The sequence below is a fragment of the Amblyomma mixtum genome, chromosome 5, assembly GCF_055824585.1.
Source record: "Amblyomma mixtum isolate Tamu chromosome 5, ASM5582458v1, whole genome shotgun sequence".
Lineage (NCBI taxonomy): Eukaryota > Metazoa > Arthropoda > Arachnida > Ixodida > Ixodidae > Amblyomma > Amblyomma mixtum.
The window spans coordinates 71,759,255-71,779,719 of NC_143016.1; the positions used below are offsets into that span (position 1 = coordinate 71,759,255).

Consider the following 20,465-nt stretch of genomic DNA (forward strand, 5'->3'; position numbering starts at 1 on the left):
GTTTTCCGCACCACTTTCAGTGCTTCTGTGGCACTGGTGGCGTCACATGTAATTGAGTACTAATTACTAAGTGATGACGAATCACTAATTAATGGTTAATTACTGATTAATGCCTGAATACTAATTAACTGCTAATTAAGCTTAAGCTTCGCCTTTAGGAGTGGAACGCGACAGCATGTTGTAGCGCTGCCAGGGAGTCCACGGAACGCCACCACCCGTTCGGCGCGATGCCTTGCCGTTTCAACGCAACGGTTTTTGAGGAAAGGAAATGGCGCACTAAATCTCTGTCATCTCGGTGGACACCTGAACCGCACCGTAGAGGAACAGAGGAAGTAGGAGTGAAAGAAGAAAGACGAAGATGGCCCGTAATGAAGAAAATGAAAATTGTATTTGAGGAAAGAAAATTACGCACTAACTCTCTCACATATCTCGGTGGACACCCGTCAAAATTCAGGGGGGGGGGGGGGGGTGCACTTTTTTGACCTAAAGTGTGGTCACTGATGTGTGGTTAAGATGTTAAGCTTCGCCTCTAAGAGTGGAACGCGAGGGCGTCTTGCAACGCTGCCAGGGAGTCCATAGAACGCCATCGCCAATTCGGTTCTACGCCTCGCTCGTCGGTAAATTGGTTTTTGAGGAAAGGAAATGTATTGCGCTCTCATATCTCGGTGGACACCTAAACCTCGCCGGAAGGGAAGGGAGGAGGATGGCAGTGAGCGAAGACACCGTATTCACTAGACGTGCCTTTGTTCATTCCAAACCATCGAGCTGGCATGGCGGAGTGGATAGCATGCTCGTCTCGCACTCCGAAGACCGGGGTTCGATTCCCGAGCTCGATCAATTTCTTACTAGGTTTTATTTATTTATATGGCCTGACTAGAGAAGTTAATTAGGCTAATTGGGTAATTAAGCAATTAACTAAGCTCAGTCCCACTTACTTGGAGCATCACTATATGGTCCCTTCAATTGGTTGCATGGTTACTAGCCAAAGTACAATTGGCCCCGTTTGAAATTGGCGCACTGTGACGTCACGACCGTTTCGACCAACTGAAAAGCGTGACATCTCTGTCGACAGCTCCTGCTTACAACGATGAGGCATTAAAGGCTTCCGCCTTAAAACCAAGGAGCATGATACAAGAATACTGAGGTGTTGACACTGCGCCCGCTCGAGCGTCCAGATGATGTACGGCCGCAGCGGGGTGGGCCTTGCAGTCCGGCTGCAAGCCGACAGATGGCGCCCGTGTCAGCGGGCCCAGTCAGTTCTTTCGAAGCACGGGAAGCTAAGAGTAAAATACTATATGAAGAACGCCTGAGGAAAGTGGACGATAACACGTAGGCAGCTAAGGTATTTAAATATTTATACAGAAAGAGCGTTGACTCACAGTGGCGGAAAAGAACTAGAAAACTTACCAGTAAGTATGCCAGTCATGAGGACGGAGAAAGAAAGAGCATTAAACGACAAGTTAAAAACGTAGAAGTTAAAATTGGATTAATTCAATGGAAAAAAAAACAGCGTAGAACTATATCGATACTGGAAAAGACAGATCCTGAAACAATTTTTCTATGATAACTCAAGAGGCAGTGCCCTACTTTTTGAAGCTAGGTCAGGGTGTCTTAGAACGCGCAGCTACAAAAAGAAATTTAATGGAGAAGATGACACCTGTGCAGTGTGTGGTAGATCTGTGGAAACAATTGAACACCTCTTAATAAATGTGATGGTATCCATCCGTATGTCGATGGAGGCACAGTCACTCTTCCTGAGGCCCTAGGGTTTGAAGACAATAATGGTCATGTAAATAGATCTGCTGTGGAAGTTAGCAAAAAGCGATTGGAGGATTAGTGGCTGAAAAACAGAGATGTGGCATCAGGTTAGAATTATAGGGAACCGTAGGTAAAGATGGTGGCGAATCTTAATGAGAATTGCCAACACAGTAAACAAAAAATAGTAAAGAAAGAAAAGCTGAGCATGGTGGCAATTGCCACCAACCCCGTTTCAAAGGGGGCGCTCCCATCCCATCCCACATCCCATCCCACATCCCGTCCCGTCCCGTCCCATCCCATCCCATCCCCAATCCCATCCCATCCCATCCCATCCTATCCAGCCAATCCCATTCCATCCATTCCTGTTCTTTTATTAGTGCATATATGGTTGTGTCTGTGCGGCATAAAGAAAAGAAGTCAGGACCAAGTCTTTTTTGGCTAACGACATTAGAACTGCATTATCACTTTGCATTAGGCATTCCGCGCCATTTACAGAGGCAATTTTCAGGACCTCTCGGATATATCATACAGGTAAAAAAAACCATCCAAGACGATATGGAGGGAGAAGTCACAAATGTGTAGATTTTACTCTTGCAATAAAACCAACCACGCCGCAACACCAAGGCCCGTAAATGACAATTTTATTTCTCGTTGTGCTGCTCGCTGAAAAACATTAAAAAAATTAATTGCGAAATCTATAAACCAAATGAACGCCTGAAAAGAACAAACAAGCGTCTCTAGGTTCGTAATGCTTTCCTAAAGTATTACAACACAATAAAGAAGCAAATTAGCTATTATAAGAGGGAAATATATGTTTCAAAACGCTGTAATCTCAAAGGGGATGTCTATAAGCTTTCACTACAATACTGCAAGAACTAAATATCGTAAAACAAATCGATGATGTTGAATATGCAGGACGCGGTCTCTGATTTGTCGTTGGTGGGAGGCACATCAAGCGCCGGCCTGTTTTCTTCACTTATGCCGGAAGCTGCGAGAAGACGAGGTCATGATCGAGACGGTGTCAACCTGTGAGAACACAAACAGGGATGCACAGAGTTAATGGTTTCTTCTACAGAGGCAGAATAAATTTATTATTATTATCATTATTATTATGATTATTAAAAGCAACAATGAGTACCGTTGGTAGCCTAATATAGGTGATATTTTCCGAAAATAGAAAGAACCCCAGCGCTTACCAGTAGATAATGCTTTATAGTAATCATGACCAATTTCTCAGGATACAGCGTTTCTTGAGGTCATCTTGTGCAGCCGCAATAAAAGCTTTTACGCGTCTTATAGTAAGGTGAGTTGCGCTTATTCGATATACCGAGTGGGTTATGAGGGACGCCGTGGAAAAGGGCTCGTGGCTAGGTTCAGGGTTGGTATTAACTGATGTGCCCTAAAATCGCAGAACAGACAGTGATTTTCGGATTACGTTTGATTCAAAACTTGTTTCGGCCGCTTTCTTCAATATAGTGCAAAGCATATCATCTTTCACCAGACCAGCTAACAGGCAAAGAAATTTAGATAATCATCGATGCTGAATGCACGTAATGACTTCGCTGTGCGTGTATATCGAGCGCAAGTTTTTTCTGTGTTCGGCTCCATTTTGTTACCATTCACATATTTCTGCTGCATAATTTTTAATTTTCTTTACCCATAAAGCAAGATAAGTGCCAAATAAAAAATAAGTTCAATTCGGAACAACAAATGACAAAAGAGCATTGATCACAGCAACACGAAGATCGGTGAGGTGGGAGGGAGTTACAGCGAATAACAGCACGAGGAAAATGGCATGGGGAAAAAAAAGCAGTGTATAAGCAGCGCGCCGTTAAAGTAGCCATATGAAAGAACAGTCCAGCTTTACGGGATCAATGTGCGAACGTGGATTAAATCGGCTAAGCGAAAACTAACTGCCACCTGCTTAAACTCGCGCCGATGTGTCTTGTTCGCCAGATGCATAACGCTCTTTTCACTGCATACGACCGGCTTTCATATAAGACACTGCAAGCCATATGCGGAAAAAAAGTGCTTGCTGACAAGGCTTTCAGTGTTATAGCAGAGAGAAAATTCCCGATTAATATGTTACAAAGAAACTTTGAGGCAAGCGGCAAGTCATGTACAAAAAACAAGGCGCTTGTGTTTGCGCGTGTGTCACAGTCTAACATGGAAAGCAAATGCACGTAAGTAAAACACACTTCGACGTATGAGTTCAGGCTTTCTTGAAGCGGCCATTTGACTGTGTGGGCTATCGCCGAGATGAGTCCATGCCTTTCCTTTCGAGACTGTTGTTCACCTCCTCCTCGTGCGTCCATTTGATAACTCAGGGTGCCTATCCGCAGGGAATTGCCGAAAGACTCACGAACCAGAGCAAAAAAATAAAAATAAGGCCTTTTTTTTTATTCGAATTGTTTGCCAATAGGCATAATTAAAAAGGGAGGGAAAGTTATAAACTCAGCCACACCGTCTCTTGGGCCTTTGCCAATAGAGCTATCCGTCCTCTTTTTCGCGACACCGGTCACTGGCTCAGTGAGGGAGAGCTGGGCATAAGAAGGAATGGGGATAGCACATATGCACTGCATACTGGTACCCCACAGCTAGATAGTCCAAAAGCCAGTTATGGCTGGCGCCTCCTATGTCAATAAAATATGCATCACAATTCCATTCAGCAACAAAGCACATTCACCGAGAAATTTTTTAGACTTCGTTAATTTTGACTAGTAATTTTGGACATCACTGAAAAACCGCTAAACATTTTTTGGACCATTCAATTATCCGGGCCATTATTCATGTCTAACCAAGCCTGAAAAATCCATCCGCAGCTGTACTTGGTTGCTCGAATGCTGTTTGTGCTTGTGTTTTTTGTTGGGTCTAACTCATAAAAAAGCCCCATTATGGCACCAGTTTACTGCCATCGACACCCAACAGCAGGGAATGAGCACAAACACGAGCAATCAAACTTTTAAAGCTGAAACAAGGTGGCTTAAAGCAAAGGGCCCTTTGTTTTAGGGTTAAACACGATTGTCTTACCAGCAGGAAGCTGAGGAATTTGTTGGCAGCGTTCTCGTAACAGCACAATATGCACCAGCTAAGCAGCAATGCACAGATTAGCGGCTTATCTTCGTTGCACTGATGGCCAGTGATGCCATAATTAGGGCACAGCTCATTGTGGCAAAGCCAACTTGAATATGAGGTCGGTCCATTGTAGGTATGATAATTGGCAGCTTTATCATTGAAATAGTAATGCTTCTCAATCCTGTCACTCCAGAAATGCCTTAACTTGAGCATAAATTTGAAATGCACCTTTCGGAAGCGATAGATGTGTTGAGCCAAGTTCGCAACATGAACCACAATGCATTTCTTTTGTGGTGGAATGAACGAACAAGGTGCAACGCGGCTGTTGGAGAAGAAAGCGCGGAAGCATCAGACTACCCAATACTTTCACTGGAAAAGAAGGTTTGCTCTGGTTTATGGGGTTTAACGTCCCAAACCGACTAAGGCTATGAGAGACGCCGTAGTGGAGGGCTCCAGAAATTTCGACCACCTGGGGTTGTTTAACGTGCACTGACATCGCACAATACACGGGCCTCTAGAATTTCTCCTCGCAAGAAATTCAACTGCCGCGGCCGGGATCGAACCCGCGTCGTTCGGGCCAGCAGCCGAGCACCATAACCACTGAGCCACCGCGGCGTCATACACTTTGGCAATTACTAGACAAATAAAAGGAAATAAAGGAGGGGAGGGATGTCATTTGCGCGAATGCACAGCAGATATTTACAGCCAGTAGCATATCTCCCCTTCTGGCGGCTGCCTCGGCTCTCGCCTCTTTCGGCTCCCTCGACTTGGCTCCTCCTATCGGCATGGCCCTTTCCCGGTCTCATTCTCCGTGCGTCTCCTTGTCCGGAACTGCGCCGTGTCCGCACTCGGGCTTTTTTTATCCATGAGTGATTCACAACGCATTTGGAAGGATTCCTTGCATGGAGAGATAAATTATGTAGCCAGATTTTAAGGTACGAATTAAAATGCGGATGTTACAGACTTCATCATTTCGAGGATGAACTGTACTAGCATGCAAGTAGAGGACCTGGGAATTTGAAAAAGTAAGCAACAGTTTGGCTGCAGACGCTGCTATGGGCCCAGGCTACCGCTCTCGCAGTGACGCTGCAGAAACTTGGAATTCACCACAGTCTAGAAAAACAGACAATGGCAAGACCAGGACACTTCGTGCTGAGGTGCTGACCTCTATACAAAAATGTGTCGTCTTCCTGTCAGTCCACATCTGTTTTTGTGCACCGTGGCGATTCCACTGACGTGGATATAACTAGCCATGCAATTTGTCTATGCACATTCGTTCGTGATGCCACCCTTCTCAAATATGTTACCTCTTCTGTGTAAGAAAAGATCGCGCCGCGCAATGAATCAACTGCTGGTGACATAAGGTGTGCGTAAGAAAAAACAGAAAAAAAAGAAGGGTACCCAATTCAAGATCCGATAACTGCACAGCTTTTGAAGTCCTTAAAATAGGTATAATTTACAGTTACGTTAATGCCCAAAGAACAAAACTAAACAGCTTAAAATAATTCCCAAGATGACCCCCCCAATCTAGTCCCCAGAGGTCAAGTCAGGCAAGCCAAAGACCTTCTTGGAATACTGGAATACAAAGACCTCACAAGTATATCTCCAATTAACCCTGTCTTGTGCCAGCTGCGGTCGCCTTATCCCCCCCCAAACTTCCTAAAGGCGCGTTCACACTTGCCCAAAAATCCGGCGAGCGAAGCGCATTCGCTCGCCGCAAAAACAAGGCCCTGTTCTCACTGGTTCACGCGCGGGCGAGCCGGATTTGCTGCGCCGCTCCTGTTTCTCGCTTTTCCACACCGCGTCACTGCTAGCGGCATACACACATATAGTGAGAAAAGACTATAAATTTACGCTGTCTACATACCATAAGCGTATGCATGCTTTGTACGTTAAACTCAGGCGCATTCTCTCTTTAAGTTCAGCCATGGTGTGGTTTAAGCGATGATAAGCAAATAAAACATCTGAGCAACGGCGTACCTCGTGCTCATGTGCCCGGTTGTTTCGCCCTAACTCCTGAAAACAGGCCGTTTCTAATTTGCGCCATCCCTACGCTTGTGTTTTTAGTGGCAGTGCGTCCATCTGACAGCCGTCATCGCAGGTCATTGCTCCCGTACCTGAGGCAGCGAAGAACTGGTGCGGGATGAAGAGTGCACCGAACACTCCACGCTAAGGAATGCACCGGCCGAGGTAGTGGCTGTCCGAGCACGTGTTGTGCCGTGCAGAGTTTCAGCCGGTTCGTCCCACACGTGAGCCATCGCCTGGTGGACACGGCGTCTGCGGGCACCGAGTGAGGACCGTGGCTGCTCTTCTCCGGGGTCCAGGGAGTACAGACGGTGGCACCAGTACCTGCGGCTGGTACCGAAGAGAGAGATAAAGGAAATTTTTAATGAGGAAAAGGTGGAAGGTCAGCCGGTGGCAACATGGCCCTGGCCTGCTATTCCACACAGGGGAAAGGGAAGGGGAGGAAAAGGAAAATGCGAATGAAGGTTGATGATGGCATAATACAATGAGTTTCACGGGTGATGTCGACACACACACACACGCACGCGCGCGCACACACGCACACGCACACACACACACACACACACACACACACACACACACACACACACACACACACACACACACACACACACACACACACACACACACACACACACACGCACGCACGCACACACACACACACACTGGCTGGCACTCGCATCGTGGTGAGTAGACGAACATAAAACGGGTCTGCAACACAAACACCGACACATGTCGTTAACCATGTAGGTAGTGCACAGGCAGTCACAGACGGCTGTCCAGGCCTGTTTCACACAAAAAGTTGAGCACGGCCTTTGTCACAAGCCACAAACAGAACGTCTCGCCCTGGCGCCCAGAAGAGTTTCCTCAGAGAGAGGGCGAGGGTCCAGCTGTTTCACGGTGGCCTCCAATGTTTTTCTTGCAGCAGTATAGTTCGGGAACTCGCAAAGTAGGTGTCCAATTGTGTTTGGAGTGTGGCACGGTACGCAATTTGGTTTATTTTCGATGCCGATCTTGTGGAGATAGTGTTTGGTGTAGGCGACGCCAAGCCGTAACCGGTGGAGTAAAGTCCCATGACGTCGCACCACCTTACCGAAGGATAGCGTATGTGCATAGAGGAAGCTCCGCTGAGAGACTGCGAATGACAACGCTCGCCTGACCTTATCAAACCGATGTACTAGAGCTAACTCTTCACTTCTTTTTTAGGTCAACGGAGCCATACGTGTCTCATGCGTGTAAATATGCAGGTTGCTCAGTTTATACAAGTAAACAAAAACAGCGAATACTTTAACGCGTAGACTCTTCGTTTCTGTTTCCTCCTCGTCCTCGTATTTTTCTCCCTGCTTGAAGCTTCTCGTGACGTCACCGTCTCTGGAAAAGCTCTATGATTTATGGGGGTTTTAACTTCCCAAAGCGACTCAGGCTGTGAGGGACGCCGTAGTAAAGGGTTTCGGAATTTCGGCCGCCTGGTGTTCTTTAACCTGCACTGACATCGCTCAGTACATCGGCTTCTCGGCCTCATGGCTAAGATCAAAGAGTAGTGTCTATAGAGAAGAAGACCACCTGACTTCATGATTACTGAGGTTTTTGCTCCAAATATCAATCACCAGAGAAAAAGAAGAAGGAGTTTTTCCAAGCTTTAAGCATTTCGAAACCTGGTCTTCAACATTGATTGCGTGTGTCGTTGCAAAACTTGGGCAGTTCGAGCACTCACCATCCTCAAAAGTAGGACAGACATCCATAGCTTAAATGTGCAGTGAAGGGGATTCTGATCTCGTATTTTTACCGCGGGAACTCGATCTGCACGCTTCGAGCATAATAAAAAACTTCGAGTATTGTCCAGTAGGGCGAATTTCCCGATTAAATCGAATTAAACGTCCCGACTTCCACCTTTTTTTTATTTTAACTCAGCTTCAAAAAAGAGGTGCAGTCAGCCAGCACGTGGAATGCTTTTCAGCCAGCCGCGTGGTGCCTTGCCGCTCTACCAACGGCAAAGTGATACGTACGTCGCCATCCTAGAAAGCAAAGTGTACCTGCGTACTTTTATTTCCACAGGTTTAATTTGCGGCTACGTAGCCTGGGACACACTATTTATTGGCGGAAACCTATAAAGTTAAATGAAAGCGAAAGCGAAGACACCACTCGACTGGCTGACAGGAACTCCAGTGTTGACTGACTACTCCCCTTTTCGAAAGAGATCTTTAAAAAAAGGCGGCAACCGGATCTTATTCGATTTCATAGGGAAATCGGCCGTACAGGACACTATTCCCAACTTTCTAAGATTGCTCGTAGTTTGTAGATGGAGTACTCTCGGTAAAAAGACGATTTAAAGTTTCTATTTAGTGCATCTTTAACTGCCTTATTTACTGGGTTAATGAACTTCGGGAACTTCGAGCACGGGAACCGAGCTTCAGCTCGATTCCCGTGCTCGATGGCATAGAAAACACATTTTATCTCAAACCCACCAGTATAGCACCTCGCCGCCAATAATGCTCTCCAAAAGCAGGAGGACAAGAATTCAATTTCTTTTTATTTCATTACATTAAGCAACTATAAAGGGTTTAACATAAGGGATGGCTAGATTTTAGAAAAAAGACAATAAGAGGAGTTTTTTTTTACATTTTTAATGAAATGTAATGAGCAAGTGATAGCAGCGTTTTTTGCTGTCCATTACGTGCGATGTCAGTGCACGTGAAAGAACCCCAGGTGGTCGAAATTTCCGGAGCCCTCCACTACGGCGTCTCTCATAGCCTTACTCGCTTTGGGACGTTAAACACCATAAACCAAACCAAACCATTACAACTCGCAGCATTAAGAGCGAACCCGAACCACAACATGTTGCTACAACGATAAATACGGTAGATCGGACATACAAGCTCTTTGCGATGGCCGGTAAATCCAACTGCCTCTCAGCAGCCTCGCGGAAAGAACCCCAGGTGGTCGAAATTTCCGGAGCCCTCCACTACGGCGTCTCTCATAGCCTTAGTCGCTTTGGGACGTTAAACACCATAAACCAAACCAAACCATTACAACTCGTAGCATTAAGAGCGAACCCGAACCCCAACATGTTGCTACAACAATAAATACGGTAGATCGGACATACATGCTCTTTGCGATGGCCGGTAAATCCAACTGCCTCTCAGCAGCCTCGCGGAAAGAACCCCAGGTGGTCGAAATTTCCGGAGCCCTCCACTACGGCGTCTCTCATAGCCTTAGTCGCTTTGGGACGTTAAACACCATAAACCAAACCAAACCATTACAACTCGCAGCATTAAGAGCGAACCCGAACCCCAACATGTTGCTACAACAATAAATACGGTAGATCGGACATACATGCTCTTTGCGATGGCCGGTAAATCCAACTGCCTCTCAGGAGCCTCGCGGAAAGAACCCCAGGTGGTCGATATTTCCGGAGCCCTCCACTACGGCGTCTCTCATAGCCTTAGTCGCTTTGGGACGTTAAACACCATAAACCAAACCGAACCATTTTTATAGGCTGTTTGCACCATCAGTATGATATATAGTACTAATGACATTGGACCGGTGTCAGATGCAGTATTGCGTAGTTGTATCAAATCGTTTCAGCGTTCAAAAAAGGGCAGCGGTTAGAATTCGATATCAACTTGAGGTTAGTGCGTGCCATAATAGTGGGTTGCGTGTATTAAGGCGGCAGCCATTAATGCCTCATCATTGTAAGCAGAAGTTGTGGACAGAAATGTCACGCTTTTCAATTGGTCGAAACTTTCGTGACGTCACAGCGCGCGAATTTCAAACGGGGCCAATTGTACTTTGGCCAGTAACAATGCAACCAATTACAGGGATGGTATAGTGACGTTCTAAGCAAGTGAGAATGAAATGAGTCAATTGCTTAATTACCCAATAAGCCTAATTAACTTTTCTAGTCAGGTCAGATAAATAAAATCGAGTAGGAAACTGGTCGAGCTCGGGAACCGAACGCCGGTCCTCGGAGTGCGAGACGAGCACGCTAACACTCCGCCATGCCAGATCGATGGTTTGGAATGAACAAAGGCGCGACTGGTGAATACGGTGTCTTCGTTCACTCCCATCTTCCTCCCTTCCGGTTACGGCGGGGTTCAGGTGTCCACCGAGGTATGCGGGACTGATACATTCCCTTTCCTCAAAAACCAATTTACCGACGAGCAAGGCGTAAAACCGAACGGGCGATGGCGTTCTGTGGACTACCTGGCAGCGTTGCAAGACACTGTCGTGTTCCGCTCTTAGAGGCGAAGCTTAATATCTTAACCGCACATCAGTCTCACAAGTAGCAACACCGCGCTTAAGGCTTTCGCCTCACTGCACTTTAGGTCAACAAAGTGCCCCCCTGTTTGTGCATACCTTTTCTACACTCTGGCTCTTCAAATGTGCACGGCTCCTCATAATCGGTTCCTCAAATGCTCTCTTATAATCAATGGAGGCAATTTATAGGGGCAATTACAATGAAGCAGGCTTTAGGGAATGTTTTTTCAACAAGCTTTCCAAGCGAGGAGATCACGAATCAAGAAGCGCTTATGTTAGGTCAGACTATCCGTGCGCGACTGATGTGGAACTAGCCTCATTTATTTTTTCATCGAATATCCTCGTATCAATTTTTTTTTCATTTCGGCTGTTTTTTCTACCGCTAAAACTGCTAGCGGCACCCACTTCAGTTTGTTCTAATTGAAACCCACGAAACGCACATTTGAAATATTTTCGCCGCAGGGCCACGAACAGTATGGTACTGAGGGCTGCAAATTGTGCCATTGAAGAGGAGAACATTTAGAATACAAATGACATGGGGCGGCACCGCCACTCACCAGCTTTGATCCTTTACGATGATCTCTGCAACTTTCGCGGTTTTATCTACAGGCAACAATAGACAAAAGAAGACAGTTCGTTAGACAGTAGAACAGTGAATACCGTAATGTCGAATAAGTTAGCATGCTAAGCAGAGCACACAGCTGGACAAATTTCGGATGGTGTGTCTATTTACTGTAATTTCTGTAACAATGGCGCTGTATTTATCCCTTAAATTACATGGCATATTATAAGTATTTTAGTTCCTGTAAGAACAGCACACAAAGAAGTAATATCTTTTGGACCACGAAATTGTAAACGAGTTGCGCCAGGGCAGCCACAAAAACAATGTGCTTAAAGCAGAATTGAAGGAGCTTTGAGGACTTTTTATAACGTTAACAATAGCATACGAAAAATGGATTTAGTGTAGAAGAAGTCAATTAGCAGAAAACACTTAATTCTTCCCTAAAAAAGAAGGCAACGGAGTTGTGAATGTCTTGAACACTTGTTGAAATCGATTATCTTTGTAGGTGCAGATTATACGAAAATTAGCTGCTGTTCCACTACTGCTGAACTACAAGCGGCTTGGCGTCTGCAACTCTCGAGTGCGTTCCGGTCACTGGATAGGCAGCGCACCCAACCTGGTTGATCGCTGCAGTTTGCACACCAAATGAACGCTGCGGCCTATTGCAAAAGTGCCGCGTGTCTGCCACAACTTAATCAGCGCTAACACATGCAGCCTAAGTCACTAATCACCCCACATACCTATTAGCGCGATTCAGGCGTCCATTGACCAAAGGAAACAGTTATGCGCAATTGATTTCCTAAAAATCATCGGAGTGTAAAACGGTGTCAACTCGAACGCCGATGAATACAATGAACGCCGACGGGCTATGGCTTCAGTGCCGCTTTTGTGGCACAAAGTTGTCAATGCCAACGTATGCAGAGCACAACTGTCACTACCGTTGCGCAGGCTAAAAGACGACTGACGTGTCCGTTGTACGAAGAGGCCAGTTATGCGCCTTTCCTTTGCTTTCCAAGCTCCCGCTCCACTGGTTCGTAGCTTAAAGTGCCACTAAGGTGTCCACTGTCCTAGGGGGTCAGTTTGCCTCTTTGCTTTCGAAGTTCAAGGCCCTTTGAAGGCGAAAACTAGGCACATGGCAATCGAAGCACGAGGTCCCGTGGTGAAGCTTTCGATTCACAACTTCAGAATACATCGAGTATCTTGAAAGCTCCGGGAATCTGCAAGAGTTTCATGGCTCCCTGATAATGCCGCTAACGCATCTAAGGGGCAGAAAGTATACAAAGATAGGTCTTAATGTATATCTAACCAGTCTCCTCTCTCCGCCCCCTACATTTAATACAATAAATATTTTCATAATCTTCTCCTAACCAGTGGGAAGTGACAAGCGCACGAACGACACTCTTATTCATGGGTTAGCTTTGGGACGCGTGTTCTGCGCCAGCCGCCGTGGTCTGAGCACTATATTCCCATTCGTCGATGGCCATTTCACACTGCAACCGCATAACCTAGCGGGAGTAATTCAAACAGCCTACAACGATCTGAAAGTACAACACTGACGATGTTACTATACAATTCCTCAGTGGCCTTCAAGGTCGGGATGTCCTTACACCGCCATTACGTTGTGCACAATATTCAATAAACAACAGCAACAGCGCTCTAAAATAAAAATGGCAAGCCGGGACTCAAAACCCTTGCCCTTTGGGTTAAGAACCAGTCGCGCTGCTCTTTGACCACCGAGAAGTTCGGTTTGGGGGCGATAAATGGAGGCCTTCAGTGAGCGCCTCGCACCGTAGAGTACTCTGAAGAACGGGTAACATCTACTTAATTAAGGGGAAAAATTAAAGTCACCAATGCTTGTCGCCAATCGACAACGGCTATGCGTACGACCAACCGAAATCCCCTCGCCGCGTCATAGTGGCACCCTAGTGCCACTAGGACGTAGTGGCACCCTAGTGCCAGTGTCAGTAAACCTTGCTAAAACCTGCCCACGCTACTTTTGAGAGGGAACAAAAACAGAGAAAAGGGTTGAAAAAAAGCGCAGGCTGATGTGCTGGAAAGGTAGATTATGATGGCTGCTTTTGAGGTCATATGCCTGCAGTCCGTCATGCCCATGCTCTCAACGACTAACGGTAGGCAGGATCTAATGTACACGCGCCTCCTTGCGGTGGTTTCTCCATTTCGCTTTGTGATATGATGATGATGGATGGTACACCACCATAACTGCCAGATAACTGCATTTGTGTTATCTGGCTGGTTAGCTATAGGAAGCGCGGACGCGTAAGGTCAGGATTATTTTTGCTGGAGCTAAATACCGGCCCTGTTCACGTGAGCGGGGCTACTTCTGAAGACGTCACGTGTTCTCGCCATCGTTTGCAACATCAGGTTGTGCTCTTTGTTGCTCACTGATTGGCTCACCAATATTTGCTGCACTGCTTGGATTCATGGCGACTGGCCACGGATGGGTCGGTGGCCTGCGGGCTGCATTGGGCGCCAGCGGCGCGAACCAAGTATCGGGAGGGATCCTGTCGTTGGTACCCCGAAGGCTCTGCTGGGATGTTGCACCTCGGCAGTGCTTGTCTGTCGGTGCTTGCTCGTGCTGAAGATTAGAAAACACATCCTTGAACATCGGCATACTTTAGGCATTTTAAATACAGGCTGCCCTGAAAGCGGCGCTTTCGAATGAGAACCTTCCGGAAGGTAGGAAAATAACAGCGACTGCCCTAAGCAATGTCAACCGCCAATAAACTTGTCCTACCAATTTCCCGTTATCTTTTTGCTGCCATATTTCTAAGGACATAAATATTTTGTTTGTGGAGCCTGCTACTAAAAAAAAACCCGAAACATGCACACGTGTATAATGAAAGTGACAATGAAGTGCGCCATTTGGACAAGAGCTTTCCAGATTAAATAAAAACTTGTGGTTAGGTGTGGATGCTTGCACGCTCCTTCATATTTGTTGTATTGCGGTGGACTGTTAAGTTTAATTTCGCTGGACTGCAATGAGGCAGCATTGAATGTCTGCTTTAATCAACACATCTTCCGCGCAAGTCACGTTAATTAACTGAACGCTAGTGCGACGCGACACAATTATAGTTGTCCAAAGGGACCGTAACGAAAAAATTAACCGATACCAAGACGATGCATGCCCAGCCTCGGTTGTGGCAACCTAACGAATCCGTCGAGGCGTTTGTCGTAACTTACGCATGATGTGTCATGCTTAGTCATTCACGTCGCACCCGTCATGTGTGATCACGTGAGCTGACACAAACACCAGAAGCAACCAAATCAGCCGATGAGCTCCTGATGCTGTCGAATAACATAGGCTGTACACGCCTGCACTGGCGTATTTTCTCGATATCACCACATTTCCTCTCAGAACCAAATAACCATTAATCCCTGGTAATGACAGTGAATTGCCTTTCTGTGTCAAAACGACTCTCAAGCCAGCATTGATCCAGTACATCTTAAACACCCTTGGCGTAGAGGAAGCCTTGAAAGAGCCGCAGAGTAACTTCGCAGAAATTTTTACTCTATTTGCCTGCAATAACCGAAAGCTGGTGCGTGTTGTCGCATACCTGCGTAGTCCCTTCAGCGGCGCTGGACTGTGAGCAGGGAAAGAGCAGCGAGGCGTGAAGGAGACTGCGTGGAGCCAGCTTGGAGGCCAACAAGGCTAGCGCGTTCTTCAACTCGCCAGTGTCCCCGTAGTCTGGTCGCCGTCGCATGGCTCGCATCAGCTGTCGCATGGCTCGTGTGTACAGTGGCGGCGCCCAAATGATCGCCTAAGATTATGCTTTAGACCAGCTGCAAAAATAAAAATATTAATTAGCAGAGGAGCTTGGCGCTAAAATGAAAGTCTAGTAAGTGGAGAGAAAGCGCTTAAATTGAAAATAGGTTTTTGAGGACAGGAAATCGCGGAATAATTCTACTCCGCCGTAAAGGGAGAGAGGAAGGTGGTAGTCAAAGGAGATAGAAAGAAAGAGGTGCTGCATTGGAGGGCTCCGGAATTATTTCGACCACCTGGGGGCTTTTAACGTGCGCTGACATCGCACAGCACACGGGCGCCATTTGCGCTTCGCATCCGTCGAAACACGGCCGCCGCGGTCGGGTAGGAACCCGCGTCGGTCCACGCTCGTGGTGTCCGTCCTTGCGCTGGAATAGTGCCAACTGTGGCCTCACCTCCGCGCTGCGGCGCAACCTCCTCCGTTATTTCCATTCCTCAAATTCATTTTCTTCACTGCGGCCCCTGTGTCTTTCTTCTTTCACTCCAACTGCCTGCCTCCCTGTACGGTTCGGTGCGTGTGTCCACCGGGATGGTTGCTAGGCAACGGCTTTTGTTGCCGCAATACAAAAATTCAGGGGGCACTTTGGCTCTCCAAGGTGCTGCAGGGCGAAAGCGCTTCATGGACACTGTTTGTTTTTATTTACTTTCTTATTCTTTCATATTTTTTATTTATTTTTGCTCCTTTTCTTAAATTTATTGTTTTTTATTTTTATGTTCACATCTTTTTATTTTGTTTTATTTTTGTTTATTTCTTCATTTTTATTTTCCTTTTCTTGACTTAACTCCTTTTATTTTATTTATGAAGCCCATGCATTCACTAGATGCGCCGTTATTCATGCTGGAACTTCGAGTCTTTTATGCAGTGACGCCGAAAGGCGGACGAATCTGCTGACGCGTCTGTCGACACTCCTGCCGACGCGTCTGTCGACACGGCTGCCGACGCGTCTGTCGACACTCTTGCCGACACGTCTGTCGACACTCCTGCCGACGCGTCTGTCGACACGGCTGCCCACGCGTCTGTCGACACATCTGCCGACGCGTCTGTCGACACTCCTGCCGACGCGTCTGTCGACACTCCTGCCGACGCGTCTGTCGACACGGCTGCCCACGCGTCTGTCGACACTTCTGCCGACGCGTCTGTCGATACCGCTGCCGACGCGTCTGTCGACACTCCTGCCGACGCGTCTGTCGACACGGCTGCCGAGGCGTCTGTCGACACACCTGCCGACGCGTCTGTCGACAAGGCTGCCGACGCGTCTGTCGACACTCCTGGCGACCCGTCTGCTAACGACAGTATGAGGCATTAAAGGCTTTCGCCTTAATAAAAACCGCACATGCGGGAAGCCCGCCACGCGCCAAGCGGTTCGGGGAAGCGGCAGTGGGCTGACTACAAGGGTTTCCCCAAGCACACTTTAGAATTTCCAAGGTGTTTTAAAGTGTGCTTGGAGAAAGCCTTGTGTTTTCGTTAAAGAACACCAGGTGGTCGAAATTTCCGGAGCTCTTCACTACGGCGTCTCTCATAGCCTCAGTCGCTTTGGGACTTTAAACCCCATAAACCAACCAACCAAAGTGCTTTCAGTAATTTTTTCGTCTCAGTAGCCCAGAGTTCTAACCACTAACACTTTCCAATAGGGGTAGCTACTTGTGCTCTCTAAATACATACTAGAGGTGCGCAATGTCGACTTTGTCGCAATGTCGACTCACACCAGACAGAGTTGCCGGACGGCTCCAGAGGAATCGAATTTAACGAACGCTACGAAGTGCGTAATAAGGGTGCGAATGAAAAGGCCTTCTTACTTGACGTAGATCGTCCTGGACAGCTGCTGGAGTTCAAAAAAGGCCGGCTGCCGTGCACAAGAAGAACGACCGAGGAACGTGGTGCCTGGGCGCGAGAACGTGTTGCTCGAGCTGCCGACGGATCAACCAGTGGGAAGAAAGGACAGCAGGTCAAAAGAAGATAAAGCCTGAGGACATCGTCATCATCATCATCACCCCACGCACTCTTTCACAAATCTATACTGCACATAATTTGACGATGATGATGATGAAAACGTTTATTTAAAGCCACAGTTTAAAGGAAGGCTGATCGGGTCCCTAGCCCGGGACGCCGTTGGTAAATGCCGCTGCCCGTTCCCTTGCGACGAGGGCTCGTTGTTCCACAAGGTCCGAGCTGGACAGGGCCGCCTCCCAGCCCTCAAGCGTTGGCTGATTTATGATGTCAATACTGTTATTTTCCTGACAAGCCCATACCATATAGTAAAAGTTTGCCTTCTGGGAACGAAATTTGCACTGTGCCGAAAAGGACTCGGGCTCAATGGCGTGAAGCGTAGCTGAATTATTAAACGACATAGTTTGTAGCCTCCGAAGGTGGCATTCTTCTGATTTACATAAGTTGCAAAAAACATCGTGTTGTTATTGTGAGAGGTGTTTCTTTTATGCGTAGCATATTGCAATCACTCAGTTCAGCCGTTGGGCGCGGCCGGGCAGCCACCAAACCACGTGACGTGACGTCACGTGGTTTCGTGACGTCACGAAACCACTTAAAGAAAGGAAAAAAAGAAAAAAGAAACAAAAAAAAGGAACGGCTGAGCATGGTGGCGGTTGCCACCGCCCCGTTTCAAAGGGGGCGCTCCAATCCATCCATCCATCATCCATACGTCACGGAGGAAAAATTCAGGGGGCACTTTCGCTCTCTAAAGTGCTGCAAGGCGAATGCGTTTCCTGGCCACTGTTTGTTTTTATTTACTTTTTTATTTTTGATACTTTGTTTTTATTTATTTTTTGCTCCTTTCTTTAATTTTATTGTTTTTTATTTTTATTTTCACATTTTATCTTTATTGTGTATTTATTTTGGTTTATTTTCTTATTTTTTATTTTTTATTTTGCTTTTTTTTTATTTTACTCCTTTTATTTTATTTATGAAGCCCATGCATTCACTAGATGCGCCTTTGTTCATAATGGAACCTTGAGCCTTTTAAGCAGCGACGCCGAAAGGCGGACGAATCTGCCGAAGAGTCTGTCGACATGGCTGCCGACGCGCCTGTCGACACTTCTGCCGACGCGTCTCTCGACACTCCTGCCGACGCGTCTGTCGACACGGCTGCCGACGCGCCTGTCGACACTCCTGCCGACACGTCTGCTAACGACAGTATGAGGCATTAAAGGCTTTCGCCTTAAAAGCTGCTGAGAAAATCGAGTGCCGGCAACCAATACCTCGCGCAAAAAGACCGCGCAATATGCAACGCATTCTTGTCTTAACCAAGCTAAGCCTGGGCATCTTTTTTTTGTTCTTAGTTGTGTTTAGGTAACTTTTCTTTGTTGAGTGGCAAGATCAAGAAAAGAAATAACATGCTTTGCTGCAGCAGTAGTATTAATTGTAAACATTTATTATGCACACTAATAAGGGTTCAATGGTCTTGAGAGGTGGTTGCAGCCCTTAGTTCAGAGACGCTGCGGTCGTCGCCGCTGTCCTGGCCTGAAGAAACAGCTGGCTTGGATTTGCAGGTTGGAGCTCGACAGAGAGCCATCCCTGTTTTCCTTTGTTCTATATGTTTGTGGGTGAGGTATAAGTGATGCATTCCATAGAAAAAGTAAACAAACAAAAATTGCTGGCGGTTGAGCATTGCTAAGCACGGAATGTCTGAAAATTGAACTTGAATACTGGTTTTCAAGATAGGAAATGGCGCAATAACTGTTTCACGTTTCTCGGTGGACACCCGTACCGTGCTGTACGGAAGGGATAAAGGAGGCAGTGAAAGAACAAAGAAAGAGGTGCCGTAGTGGAGGGCTCCGGAATAAATTCGACCACCTGGGGTTCTTTAACGTGCACTGACATTGCACAACACACGGGCGCCTTTTGATCTTCGCGTCCATCGAAATTCGGCCTCCGCGGCAGGGTTCGATACCAGTTACCCCGGCTACCTAAGCGAGCGCCTTAAATACCCAGCCACCGCGGCGGGTCACGGAATATTTAGTGAAAGCAGGTTTCGCAGGCAGACACCAATGCCGTCCACGGTACACGACAGCGAGATTGAGGTGTCCACTGACGCATTGGAGCCATTTGGGTGTCTCCTTTTGTGAAAATTAACGGACTCTACAACGTTGTCAACGCTAACGCCAATGTTTTGTTTAGTTTTAAGCATGAAATGCTTCTAGCTCCCCTTGTCGGCAGTGTGGTCACGTCACGCCGAGACCGAAAGCCAACAACCGGACACTGAATTCCACTCATCCGGGCACTGAAACGAGAACATCCGGGCACTGTACGAGATTTAACGAGACCCTCTAAGCACTCCCACAGGACCGGCATACAAGCGCCGGTAGCTTCGCGCCGAACGGGTGGTGGCGTTTCTCCCTTCGTGTACGGTGCGGTTCCGGCGTCCACCGAGATGACAGAGAATGATTGCCCCATTTCCTTTCCTCAAAAAGCGTTGCGTTCAAAGGGCAATGCATCGCGCCGAACGTGTGGTGGCGTTCCTCCCTTTCTGTAAGGTTTGGTTTGGTTTGGTTTGGTTCATGGGGTTTAACCTCCCAAAGCGACTAAGGCTATGAAGACGCCGTAGTGGAGGGCTCCGGAAATTTCAACCACCTGGGGTTCCTTTTCTGTAAGGTGCGGTTAGGGTGTCCACCGAGATGACAGAGAATTACTGCTCATTTCCTTTCGTCAAACAGCGTTGTGTTCAAAGGGCAAGGTATCGCGCCGAACGTGTGGTGGCGTTCCTCCCTTCCTGTACGGTACGGTTCGGGTGTCCGCCGAGATGACACAGAACCACTGCCCATTTCCTTTCCTCAAAAAAGCGTTGCGTTCAGAGGGTAAGGGATCGCGCCGAACGGGTGGTGGCGTTCCGTGGACTGCCTGGCAGCGCTACAACACGCTGTCGCGTTCCACTCCTAAAGGCGAAGCTTGAGTCATTAATTAGCAGTTAGTTAGTATTTAGTCACTGAATCGCGCCTTAAGGGAAGGAATAAAGGAGGAAAAGAGAGAAGATATGTCACACGGCTGACGCATCT

General features: G+C 47.2%; 1 protein-coding gene across 4 annotated transcripts; it reads right to left on the minus strand.

Annotated features, from left to right (window-relative positions):
• Positions 1–2,382: 2,382 nt before the first annotated feature.
• On the minus strand, positions 2,383–20,193 carry LOC149342630 (uncharacterized). 4 transcript variants are annotated; one of them, XR_016283051.1, is made up of 7 exons: positions 17,256–20,193; positions 15,253–15,478; positions 14,093–14,273; positions 11,673–11,718; positions 6,951–7,188; positions 5,537–5,664; positions 2,383–2,784 (listed from the first exon to the last, which is right to left on the minus strand). XR_016283051.1 is itself a non-coding variant. In XM_089545060.1 (6 exons), the coding sequence occupies exons 2-6, from the start codon at positions 15,418–15,420 to the stop codon at positions 2,731–2,733; spliced, it is 687 nt and encodes a 228-aa protein (XP_089401186.1). In that variant the 5' UTR covers positions 15,421–15,478; positions 17,256–20,191; the 3' UTR covers positions 2,383–2,730. The 4 variants fall into 4 exon arrangements, 1 of the variants encoding a protein (XP_089401186.1); XR_016283049.1 differs by having other exon boundaries at positions 5,537–5,730; positions 17,256–20,191; XR_016283050.1 differs by lacking the exon at positions 17,256–20,193 and adding an exon at positions 15,695–16,066 and having other exon boundaries at positions 5,537–5,730.
• Between the last annotated feature and the right edge of the window lie 272 nt (positions 20,194–20,465).